The sequence below is a fragment of the Asterias amurensis genome, chromosome 16, assembly GCF_032118995.1.
Source record: "Asterias amurensis chromosome 16, ASM3211899v1".
In the NCBI taxonomy this organism is placed as follows: Eukaryota; Metazoa; Echinodermata; class Asteroidea; order Forcipulatida; family Asteriidae; genus Asterias; species Asterias amurensis.
Window position 1 is genome coordinate 12,973,139 of NC_092663.1, and position 12,888 is coordinate 12,986,026.

Genomic DNA, 12,888 nt, shown 5'->3' on the forward strand with positions numbered 1-12,888 from the left:
AATTATGGACATTTTTATCTTAATGCATATTTTCATTTTTTGAGTCTAATAAAAAAAACATCAATAGTTATAAGGGAGCAAAGTAACATATGAAGTCGGAAAAAAAAGTTTTTGTTCATCTTTATGGATGACTCAATTTCTTGGAGCCTGTCACATTTATTTTGTGACACAGTTAGTAGCCCCTTGCCATAAAAAAACACTAATGACATTCATGCATGCGTACAGGCCTATTGGTTGGCAAATGTCATAGAGATGTCCATTCAGCAGACACATAATCGTGTCTGTGTCACGCAGCCATTAGCCGTGTACAAAACAGCACGTTGTTCCCTCATTTTGCCAACCAAAACATTAGTGTGGACGCGCTATGTGCAGTTGACATATTTCATGGGAGAGGTTTCTTGGTGCAGTTGCCCTAACAGCAAGTGTGTATGGATTAAATACTCACATATTTTTTGCTACAGCTACATGCCGTGTATTCTCACCTTCAAGTCCGACGAAGGGACAGACATCAAGCGTTTTTTTGTCTCTCTAAACGCCAGCTTGATGGCCATCAAAAACCTGTTCATGGACAATTCCAAGATGTAATCAAAGATGAACATGTTTGATTGAAGAAGAACTTTTGTGACCCACTACAGGTAAGCCGGTTCAGTTCGATAGAGTGGTTTAAAGACACTGGACACTATTTGTAATTGTCTAAGACCAGTCTTCTCACTTGGTGTATCTCAACATATGCATAATATAAGAGACCTGTGAAAATTTAGCTTGATTGGTCGTCGAAGTTGCAAGATAATAATGAAGGAAAAAAACACCCCTGTCACACGTAGTTGTGTGCTTTCATATGCTTGATTTCGATCATGCAAAATTTGATCATATCTGGGCATTTTGTGATGATTATTCAGAAGTGAATAGTCTCTAAAAGGGTTAAGCACAAAAAGTAGCCAAGCACAACAGAATTATGCTTACCATAATAAGGTTACCAGCCAAACTACCATGTCACATGTACAATTTGTGACTGGTATCCTGCTCAATTTTGCTGAGCAGAAATCTTTTAGCAACATTTCTTTGCTTCAGCAGCTATATGAAAGTGGGCCCAGGTCTAAAGTGATTACCGCTGCCAAGTAATGAAGGGGAGTTGAAAAATTTGATAACTAGCGTTTGTTCTTCAACACGCAAAGCACTGTATACAATACTTGGTTTGGGGATTTAAGTGGTGCAGGGTAAAAAAAAAACTTCAAGGTGTGGGCTACAATATTTTTTTTCAGAGGCCGTTGCCACCTACTCCTAGGGCTGAAACAGGGTTACCCCTTGTACAGTCCATGTAGGATTGGGTCAAATGTTTTTGTTGATTTCTCATCATCCAAGGAATTTCAGACGGAATAACTTTTGCAAGAAGCTTCCTGTCGTTACCATCTTTTCTACAAGTATTCTAATCTTTTGGATAGAAATAAAACAAATATTTTCTTGGTAATTGCCAAATGTTCACCCTTACTTTAACATTGATGAAATTGAAAATGTTGATTAATGTGACAACGCAATGCAAGCAGTACAACAGGGCACTCATGTTTTTACTCTTTTTGTTTTCTACATGTATCAGCTTTAAACATCGTGTGTAAAAAGACACCTTTCTTTGATACAGTTAACATTAACTGTTTTTCTTTGAAAATTTCATTTGAAAATGTAGATTATTGTAAAAAATAATAATAGTTGATTTTTTAGTGGTAGGTACTTTTTCATTACTTTTTACCTACTGTTTTAAATACTAGTTAATGTCATGCGCGGTTGATCATTTTGTGCAAATCATTTACCCCTTATAAATCGCAGGTTATTTTTATTACTATTACAACTCAATGCAAGGGTGCAATTTGGCGGCTGAAACCAATAACTGTTTCGGTCTTTGACCAAAGCGATTAACCAATGGCCAATTCAACTGAAAGAGTAATTGGTTTCACCACCAAAACGTACCCCAAGAAGTACATGTACATAATGCAGCATGTTGTGTGGCATGTTGAGGTTTACAACAAATGAAGCTCAATTCAATTTGTAAATCCTGAATTTTAGCTTTACACGTTGAATTTTCCTTTATAACCATGTCATTTAAGCATAAAATTTTTTTTTTGATGTCAAACAAACACCAATGCAATGTCAGCCATTATTTTGGCTTTCCTATGTTCTTAATACCTTTGCTATCTCCAATGGAAAAGGGAATCAACGAAGCACAGACAAATTATTTTGCATTTTGATATCTCTCATTGCTTTTTAATCAAACAACTTTTATACAGGTGGCTAAAAATCATATATTATACAATCTTTCCAATTATATATTAAGAATTAAATACTTATAACTTCTTTATATTTTTGTTGTTTGTATATACTTTCAAAAATAAATATCAATAAGTAATCATAAATGATTTATTGTTAAAAAAATAGAAATTTTTTATAAAACTGAAAAGGTTTAAAACAATTGAACTTTTAAATAAAACTTAGAATTGTTGCAGTAAATAAAGAACTACATGAAGAAAAAGTTAACAATATGTAATGTATTCTTTATACATACTCTGATGTTATGTGTTCTTGCAATTTTTGACAGAATTGGACGGAGAACCTAAGTATAAGCGGTACGTTAATAAACCTTACAGGTAAAAATGGTTTTCAATTATATATACTAACGGGGGACGAACACCTTTGGTTTTTTTGAACTGTTTGATTCCTTCAATCCTTTTTAAATGTAGTTGTGTTCAATCAAACTAACCTGTGAACATTTAATTTCAAGAGGTGATAGCATTTTTGAGATAGTGTTTCAGTCCCTGCAGAAAAAATAATTTGTAATTGGAATACACAATCTGAGAAACATTTCTGGTGGTTAATTTTCTCAAATTCAAATTTTGAGTATTATTATTAGAGTACCTAGTGTCCAATGCCTTTATAAGGTTTGTTTTGCAGAACTGATGCCCAAAACATTGCTACATCACAAAAGTTTATCTTCAGATATCCACAAAGTCTTCATGAAGCTCCTCGTTTAAGCGGTCAATCTCGTCTCCAACTGCATCCAAGTCAAGAAGGATGTTACTATAGGCAGCATCTTTTTGAGGCAGGAGAGACTGTTCTCCCCAGTGGTCAATCTGTTTCCTGTGGCAGTTACTGGAAGCATTGGTACTCTCCACGTTGTTAAAATGAGAACTTTCTGGAACTTGACGCAAACTGTCAATCGGTGGCCCCTGGTAAGTAAAACAAAAAGTTAACATTCAAAAACACACCCTTGTTGCACAAATGTGTGTGCTGTCAGATGCCTGTCAAATAATAAAAGGCTTCAGGGCTGAAGTCTTTTATTATTTGAGTGTGAGATATTACCTCTTTCAAAAACTATGTTTACTTCAGATGGAGCCATTTTGTTACCAAGTAAGTTTTTATGTTAACAATTATTTTGAGTAACTACCAATAGTGTCCATCAGTGCCTTAAAACGCATCTGTCCATTTCTTACCCTGCTAGTGGATTGATTAATCAGCATAAACTCCTCATCATGTGGACTGGAATAGAACTCTAGACAAACTGGCGAACTGCTTGACAGTGGACTGGGATAAGCTTGCGTCTCTGAATGAAAAAGATTGTGATATGAAAATATGAAAATATGAAGACGGTAATAGCATATTTATCAAAACGTTGAGTCGTTAACCATTTTTTCAGAACCAACTCTACTCAGAAAGAGATTTACACATGGTGCTACCTACTCTTGGCTGTGTAGTGGGGCGTGTCAGTAGACTGTGGGCTGTCGGAAGAGGAGGGTGGTAGGATGGTATGCCAAATACTGCTATTGAAATAACCAATATCTTGTGGCACAGTATCCGGTCTGTGTATTTCGGCAGCTTCCCTGAGGGTGTCCTTTTCATTTCTGCTTAGCAGACAGTTGTTGAGCAATATTCTCTATGAAATTGGGCTCTGTACTTACCATAATGAGTAGGTTGATCTAGTCCAGTAGAGGTCCTCACATGGCCAGCTGAGGTACTGTTTTTGCCGTCCTGATTATCCAGACTACTCAGCATCTCCTCCATAACCTTCAGCTCTATCAAGGCTTGATTGGACTCTTCCTGTAAATAATCTACGTCAATAAACCCTCCTGATGAACCATCTGCATCTATACAAAAATAAGGAAATAAAAGAGTGGTATGAGGTCTTGAACGTATGTTAAAGGACCAAGCTGATTGCACGGCTGCGACCCTGCAAGATTTTAAAAGAACGTTCAAGACCGAGTCACCACTTGTTGATTTTTATTCATGAATTTAAAAAATCGTACAAACTTTTGAAAATCTATCCTTAATTTGTTGTAAATTTCCAGCTTGTCATACTCATGTTCCGTTTTGTGAAGTGTCAAAATGCCTGCGGCGCTCAACCCCTGTGTGTACATGCACGCGTGCACTAATAGTTGAATAATAGTACATTGATTACAGGTGTATTTATTTTAGTTTGTGTAAATAAGCGCCTAAGTGGAAAGCTTGCGCGCCACACCTATGTTTACACATTTCTAGCCGAAGTTATATCACCAGGTGACTGCTCTCCCCACCAATAAACTGTCTTGGGCGGTTATGATTAGGGATTCAAATTGACCACAATACAAAAAGTTGTAGAATGATGCCTCTTTGAGATGTTAAAAAATATATATATGGATACGTATTTCTGTACAGTACCTTTTTTGAATTCTTGCGGTGTTGGTGCCAAGCATGGTTGGCCCTGATGAGAACCAATGTGAGCCCTTTCAGATCTGTCCTCGGCTACCATTGGGTACCAATGTTGACTCTTGGTTGTGATTGGCTGATAAAAACCACCCATTGGTTGATAGGTCACAGCTGCTTGTCCAATCACAGGCTGACATGTCCTCTCAAGCCCTACTATTGGTCTGTTATGCTGACCTGACATGGTGATTGGTCGATTGGATAGGCACTTCTGGTTAGTGGTGACTGACGGGGCTTGTTTAGACATTTGTTTGACTTGCTTCGGATACTTTGTGTGTTTCTTACTCTTAGTCTTATGGTGTTTCTTGGCATGCTTTCTGTGGTCCGTCTCAGATGATCTCAATGTTTTATCGACATCAACTGAGCGTAGTTCATGCAGTTCATAAGGAAGGAGGTATCTGAAATCAAGTTTGTCCAATAATGTGTTAAACATCCTGCTCTATGGTAGATTGTAGAGCCAATAAGTGTTATATTTGAATAATCTGGTACAATGATTTGCTTACTCACAAGTAACTGCTTAAGTTTGAATTTTTCAGACTAAAGAGACAGTTGCTATCTCACATCAGGGCTTGCCCTTTACACTAGCCCTGGCGTACATTGTCCAGTAAAAACTGCTACAGGCTAGTCAACCACATCTCAACTTGCCCTGTGGGCTACTAATAACTGTGCAACCTTGTTTAAAATGCTCTTCCAAAAAGCTTGCCCCAAATCTTGAACTTGGTCTTGTAAATAAAACTCTAGTCCAAAACCCCATGATTTAATGGATGTTCCCTCAAAATTTAAAACCATGTTTTGCTGTGTATTCATATCTTCAGGAAAATTGCTTCAATAGTAAAAATGAACGAGGGGCAGTGGTCATGGTTGTAGTTTGAGAAATCAAGATGTAAATTGGTTATTTGGTCAAAAAGTAGAGAAATCATCACCTGGTATAGTATGTTTTGACTGCGCTACTGACTGATGCATGAGGTCCCAAGCTTGTTCCACAGGCATCTTTGTAGACCTGAGCCCATGCACGGTTGGCACACACCTTGAGTTTAACACAAGTAATAAATTGGTATATTGTGATTGTACAAGTATAATCAGGCATGTGAGCGGGTCATGGAAAAAAAAGCGGAAAACCTGTCCGGATTTTGGGCCATCGGATAATTGTTGCATAAACAACTAGAGCAGGACTTGAACCTTGGCAGTCTATACCTAATTTGTAAATGTCGTTGTGCGTGGGTGTCAGTCAGAAGCCAAAAGTCTGACATCACAAAAGTAAGCAAGTGCTGCCAATCAGAGAGCTGGGCTATACATTTTGTGTGAATTGTGAGTCTGCTAGTGGCTCGTTAGATCACATGTATGCACATGTCTAATGTCACTTGAGAGAGAAGTTGTTAAAGTGGATGGGACATAATGCAGGTCTGGAATTTCATTTAAGAGAGGGCAAGACCAATTTCAATTGGCAAAAAGGGCACTTCCAAAGGAAAATCTTTGGAAAAGTCTATGGGGAAACTTTTGAATGGGCACTAAGGCCAATACTAGGGGCAACAAAGAAATTAGCCTGATAATGTAAGGGCAAAAGACTACACCTGTAGCTTACCATATTGTAACCACCTCGCTCCTGCACTGCCATGTAGACCTGGTAGGGACTGACCTGGCGCCCTTGCCAATTGGGCCTACTGTTTTTCACTGGTATCCCATGACGTTGTGAAAATCTGTGCAGCCGTCGTTCAAACTTCTCCTCTGCTTTTCTTAGAAGCTGGTGAAGAGATAAATACACAGGAAGAGGAATTAGTCTTTAAAAGCACTAAGGGAGCGTCTCAAAAGTCGGGCACGTTCCTAGCGCAAAAGAACGTTCCTGCGGGCATATGCCCGCAGGATCGCAACATCATGACAAAGTATACGCGGAGCGTTCCAAAAGACCGGTCCTGTGGAACGGACAAAAGCGGCGGGGATACTCTTGCGATCCAAAAAGAACGTTCCTACCATTCCGACTTTTGAGACGCTCCCTAAACACTATTGGTAGTTACTCATTTGTAAATGTTTTCATAAAAACTGACTTGGTAACAGCAATATTAAAAGTAATATGGAGAGCTGTCGATATTATAAAACATTGTGAGAAACGGCTCCTTCTTAAGTAACAGAGTATTTGAGATAGAGGTAATTTCTCACTCAAATATTAAAAGACTGTTTTTAGGAGAGTCGCGTAAATACTATGTACTTAGCAACTCTGTACTCTCCCGAGACAAAACTATTTTTGTGCAATTGTTTTTTCTCAATTCTCAAAAACTAAAACACATCACAAGTAATATTTTAAGGGAAGGTTTCTACTACCATTATCTTCAACCTGCGTAAATTAAATGGAAATCTGTGAACATTGTGTTTTGTATCATACAAAAAGTACCTAAACCCTGGTCAGGAAAACAATTACAAGTACAAACATTTGACAATGAATGAATTACCCATACCTTGATATCAGCTTAGAGGCGCTCCTCCTTAACTGGTTTGTGGTTGGTGATTTTGTGCTAGGGTCGAAACATCAAGCCGTTAAAATGTTTTTTTACCTGAATGAATTAGCCATACCTTGATATCAGCTTGAAGGCGCTCCTCTTTAGTGGTGATAAGCTCGGGTACTAATTGAGGATTGGAGTCATCATCTGAAGATGTCAGTGAAGGTTCATGAGATGCTTTATGCAGAAACTCTGGATGCTGAGGGAAAGATACTGTCTTCTGCAGTAGCCAAACAAAATAATGCAAACAGTTAAAAGAAAAAAAGAAAAGAAACACTGGGAATTCCTTAAATTCTAGCCTCTACAGGGCTAGTAAAGTATATTACATACATCTTCATTCACAGTGAGTAGGGTCTCATGTCGTGGCCAAAAGCCAAAAACTTTGATCTACAAACGATATCAAACCTTTAAGGGGAGATACATCTATGGTTTTAAGAAGGGTAACTTCATTTCCATCATTTTGTTTTCAATACATCCAACATGTTTACAACAAAATGTTGGCCTATTGGCCAAATTCTGTGACATCAAAAAAAAAACACGATTCTGATCTATGTTTTGCCATGAGTTTTTTTTTTCATTTCGGCTTATTTCTGTTGCGATAATTAGAATGACCAACTGTGGTTTCGAGGGTCTTCATTTACTTGACCTTGATAATTCTGCAGAAGAAAACATGTTCTTACCGGTCTCTTTGTATGTGTAGATTTGCCGGTTGTTTTGGATTCTCTGATTTCCTTAGGTTTGGACGGCGGTCTTCCTCGCTTTTTCTTCACTGCTGGGTTAACCACATCATTTTGTTGAGTTGGCCGTTTTTCTTTCTGTTCCTCTGTAGGGTCATTTGAATTAGTTCACAAAATATTCCAACAAACAAAACAATTCAAATATGCAATTCATAACATGAACAAAACAATATGCATATATCCAATAATCCAAGAGCCTTGCACTGATGTTACCCTGTGTATCCCAATTGCAGATTATTCTACCTGCATGACAACCACTCCAGATATCTCAAAAACTCTTCCACTTTTTGAAATTAAAATTTCGCAAGTTAGTTTTATTTGGTATAAAATTTCTACATGTACAACTATAAAGGACTAAAACAAACAGTGGGTTCCAATTACATACAACCCCTAAGGACACAATTAGAAGTACAACTCGAACCCAAACTCTGCCAATCAGAAGCCCCAGAGCTCGAGTCCTGTGCGCTAAACCTCTCGGCCAGCAATGACACGCTACATATAGACAATGTGACCTCTGACACCACTCAAAAATCATAACATGATTTGCACGCATACCGCCGGCTAGACAGCCAGCTAGAAAGTGTATGCAATCTTACCATGACTACGCGTTTTTTTTGCCTGGCGAAACATGACGTATACAGTGTTTTGTAAACAGAGGGCGGTTGGAATGTAAACATAGGTCACATCGTCTATATTCATGCACAGTAACTACAACTGTTGGGGTGGGTCTTAAAAAAAAAGAATTCTCTAAACAATCTGAAAAATATTGCAAAGTTTAGACGACACCATTAACATGTAGGCTACCTGTTGGCTTGTTGAGATGTTTAACTGCCTCCATCTTTGGTTTATAACAAAAGACACATTTTGTCCTCCTCTCTTCATTACTAAGAGACTTAATGAGCTCAGCTTCGTCCATAGATGCATGTAAGTTCTTGATGTATTGCTCACTCTTCTTCAAAACGTATGCCGACACGGCTACGGACTTCTTGCCTCGTTTGGTACACTTTCAATAAAAACAAACAAAATATTTGAAAACTTGATTGATGTAGGATCAGGTAAAAAGGAAGTAGAGAGGAATTTGTTCAAATACTCTTGAAAATACAAGGAGATACTAAGATATTAGGTTTGTGTATGTAACCCAGATTTAATAGATGTTAACTTTGCATCGGGATAAAGAATATAAATTTTGGTTTTACAATTTTAGTTTTAGCTGCAAGAGAATAATGAAAGAAAAAACCCTTGTTGAACAGTTGTGCTTGCAGATGCCTGAGAAAGGCGTCAGGCAGAAGTCTTTCTCAGATTCAAATATTTTGGGTGAGAAATTACCTCTTTACTGTAGAGGAAGTCATTTCTCACCATGCTTTTTTCATGCACATGTTGGGACACACCACGTAAAAATAGTGGTCTTTGAACATTACCAAAATGTGTCCAAGTGCCTATTAAGATGAACTGTTTTTTTTTTGTAAATTTCTCATACCCTTTGTGGCTTGGGGTAAGAGCATGAGGACCCGTAGACATCAACATTTCCGCTTGGCACCCAACAGTGGGAGTGTTGAGGTTGTCCAAGGAACTCAACGTGATACTCGGAAGGAGTCCCAGTCTCATTATTGATAACGGAATAGTCTCCAGTAGCAGGGTCTTCAGATAAGATTGCTGGCCATCTGTATACAGGGAAAGCCATGTTTTGATGTCAGTGTAAAGTATCGCAGAATGAGCCTGATATTTCTGGGTGCTTTGTGAAATCAAGCTCAGGAGCACATGACATTCATGCGCCTGAGCTTCATTCACAAACCACCAAGTTTATCTACTTAAGATGAATTGTTAATTTATTACCACAGAGTGCAATAAAGTTTGACACACAGTTAAGATCTATCTGAGCTCCTTGTGAAATCGGCCCCCATTCATTGACCTTACATGACTCTTAGCTCAGACTAGGGAGATTTGCTTTGAAAAGTTGTTCTCTCCTACAAAAATGTTGTCACTTCCCCTCAGTGTGGAAAAATATCATTTTGTTGGAGGATATACAGGGTTCAAAAAAGACGGTTAAGTATAGAGCTGACCTTACATGACCTGTCATCTTAGCCCAGACTAGGGAGCCTTTGGGTAGTTGACTAAAGATGTAACGGTAGCCACATTTGTTGGCTGTCTGGATCGTTCGCCTGTGATCTTCCTCTGGGTCCTCACATCTAAGATAAAAAGGAAAGATCATGGAAGTGTAATGATTGAGCAATAGACTGATGATGCAGTCAGGTTGGTGTAGGGGTGTGCCTTGCCTTCCACCGCTGGGACACTGGTTCGAATCCCATCGCGAATACTACATGTATAATGTGGATTGGGTTTTCAGTCCCTATTTGACTGCATGGATTTTCCCTGGAATAATTCTCTTGGGTTCTCCTCACACATCTAAAACTGAAATTCCTTGATTGTCTTCTTTTCTTGCTTGGCTCTAGTCTAATTTATGCATGTTGGGATACACCAAGAGAGAAAACTGGTCTAAGAAAATTACCAAATGTGTCCAATGCCTTTAGGCAAGTAAGCAACCAACTGACCTGTTGTGTTTTGGGTCACTGTTCATATGGCAGAACCAGGATTTGTTCTCAAGGCTGGTCACCTCTTCCCGGTCAATCCTTCTCCATTTCAGACAAGCTTCGTCTTCACATTGCACCCAAGATAGCTCCTTCACCTGCAACAGATGAAAAACTAATCCTTAGTACATAGGCCTATTTTTTTTTATTTATCATTGTTTTTTTTATGAAGGGTAGCGCCTATCGATCAGTGAAAAACTCACACAATAATATTGTCTATAGGCAGAGCAGTGATCTGGAATGTAAAGAGCCTTTGTTAAAAAAGCTGTTGCCATTTAGTCTTAACCTTACTTTGACTTTGAGAAACTATCTAGGCTTAAGAAGTTAAGGGGGTGCCTTCTTAGAAAATAGGAATCTTATTAATGAATCGACAAAGAAGTGACGAAAAATTTAATATTAATAAGTACCTATCCTAGCTAGGCCTTATCTTGACTTATCTATCCTACATAGATAGGCCTTATCTTGACTTAACATGCTTTTAAAGCAGTCCTTCAAGATTCTAATCAGGCATTTTTTCTCCTTAGTTTAGATAGGACTTTTTTGCAAGGAGGGATATTTGCTTGTGCCAAATAAATTGGCCCTCTGCTCTACTTTTGCCTCGCCCTGGGCCCCTCTTCCTTAGAATAAATAAAATTACCATAGGAGTATGGGGGGTCTATAATTACTACACTAGCCTGTGCTGATGTGCAGAACCGTAGCGTATTAAAGGAACACGTTGCCTTGGATCGGTCGAGTTGGTCTTTGAAAAGCGTTTGTAACCGTTGATTGATTGAGTGATTGAATGATTGATTGATTGAATGACTAATTGATTGATTGATTGAAAGTGCATATGGGTGGAAAGATATTATTAAAAGTAGAATACAATGATCCACACAAACATGCCTCGAAATTGCAGTTTTCCTTTTACCTCTTCGACTAACACGGCCGGCCATTTATTATGGGAGTCAATATTTTGACTCCCATATGGCCGACCGTGTTAGTTCGCACAGTAAAAGGAAAGGCACGCAATTTCGAGGCAAATTTGTGTGGATCATTGTATTCTACTTTTAAAACATCTTTCCAACCATTATGTTTTTTATAAAAAACGGTTACAAATAAATGCTTTTTTATAGACCAACTCGTCCAATCCAAGGCAGTGTCCTGCATGTTCTGTGACTACACTGACCGTGCTGACTGACATCTACATTGTACTTTTAGTTTAATACAAAAAAGGGAGATGGTGATTTACATTGTTAGCATGGTTAGGCCAAGGGCAGGGCTAAGCAACATCATGATCATGAATGAATGATGCCCACCATTGTGACCATCCATGCCCACAGAAAAGAAAATTAAATACCATGCAAAAATTTGCTTCAGTTCAACAATATATCAATGTCAAACATGACAAACAATAACAACTGTAGTGAACAGTGTACGCTTGTCTTGTTTTGCAGTAACACAAACCGCCACCACTGCATGCGTTGACAAAAATTAAAAGTAAATTCATTGAAAAAAATCCCTACCTCTTCTGGTGTTATTTCCATCTTGAACATGATGAAGTTCAACTCAAAAATACCGAGTGTAAACAGGAACTGTAGTCATTAAAACTGCCGGCAAATCAGCAAATGCTGTACTGTCAGTACCACCAAAGAGAAAGGACCTTGTTTCACTAACTAAAACATACCAAAGACATGAGTAGAGAGCAAAGAGCTATTTATGGTAGAGAGTTAAGAGGCAGAGCAAGTGTGTCGTCTGCTTTGGTTTTCGTGCGCGTGTGTACTTTCGTTCAGAGTGTGTGGTCGTGTATATGTAATGAATGTATGGACGCCCGATTGGAATGCACTGCATGTACTGTGTCAATGGTAAACGAACATTATAGCATTGGGCATATGCGCGTTTGTAAACCTTAGCGCGTACCAGCTAGCTGGCTTCAAAAAGTGAAAGCAGCCTAAAACTTTTCACCAATGAAAATGTAGGCTTTGATTTTTGGCGCGCTTTTTTATTTTGCAGACGACGTTTTTGAGTTGCACGTGCTAGTTAGAATATTGATTGAAATTATAAAAAAAAAAAAAAAAAATCGATGAAAACGACTCGAAGGCTGATACATCAAGAATTAACATGTGAAAAAAATTCCAATATCCCACAATTCAACATCAATTTCCATTCCGACTTGATTTAATGTTCATTCAAAATTTACATACAGTTAATTCAAACTTTAAATTCATAAATACTAACAAATTGCATAATTTTTCATTTGATTCCTTGTCTTTTTCTTTAAGTCCTAGCGTCATTTTTTAAAATAAAAAAACCCACTCAAAAACCATGACTTTAGACCCAGACTGTGGATAAAACACAGGTCAGTGTAGCGCA

General features: G+C 38.1%; 2 protein-coding genes across 6 annotated transcripts in view; one reads left to right on the forward strand and one right to left on the reverse strand.

Annotated features, from left to right (window-relative positions):
* The window catches only part of LOC139948953 (peroxisomal carnitine O-octanoyltransferase-like), a 100,636-nt gene extending 98,309 nt beyond the window's left edge, over positions 1–2,327 (forward strand). For 2 of the 4 annotated variants that reach the window (XM_071947330.1, XM_071947333.1), the window contains exon 11: positions 462–2,324. In XM_071947330.1, coding sequence (XP_071803431.1) covers positions 462–585 — 124 coding nt within the window. In that variant the 3' untranslated portion in view covers positions 586–2,324. Of the gene's footprint in view, positions 1–461 lie in introns of all 4 variants that reach the window. The other 2 variants (XM_071947332.1, XM_071947331.1) reach the window with 2 other exon arrangements.
* Positions 2,328–2,522: 195 nt separating this feature from the next.
* On the reverse strand, positions 2,523–12,279 carry LOC139948950 (uncharacterized). Of its 2 annotated transcripts, none has more exons than XM_071947327.1 (13): positions 12,042–12,279; positions 10,504–10,637; positions 10,015–10,140; positions 9,432–9,615; positions 8,759–8,957; positions 7,898–8,040; positions 7,291–7,437; positions 6,308–6,466; positions 5,649–5,752; positions 4,681–5,123; positions 3,945–4,124; positions 3,480–3,589; positions 2,523–3,215 (listed from the first exon to the last, which is right to left on the reverse strand). In XM_071947327.1, the coding sequence occupies exons 1-13, from the start codon at positions 12,069–12,071 to the stop codon at positions 2,982–2,984; spliced, it is 2,193 nt and encodes a 730-aa protein (XP_071803428.1). In that variant the 5' UTR covers positions 12,072–12,279; the 3' UTR covers positions 2,523–2,981. The 2 variants fall into 2 exon arrangements, with proteins under 2 accessions (XP_071803428.1, XP_071803427.1); XM_071947326.1 differs by having other exon boundaries at positions 3,945–4,130.
* Positions 12,280–12,888: the final 609 nt, after the last annotated feature.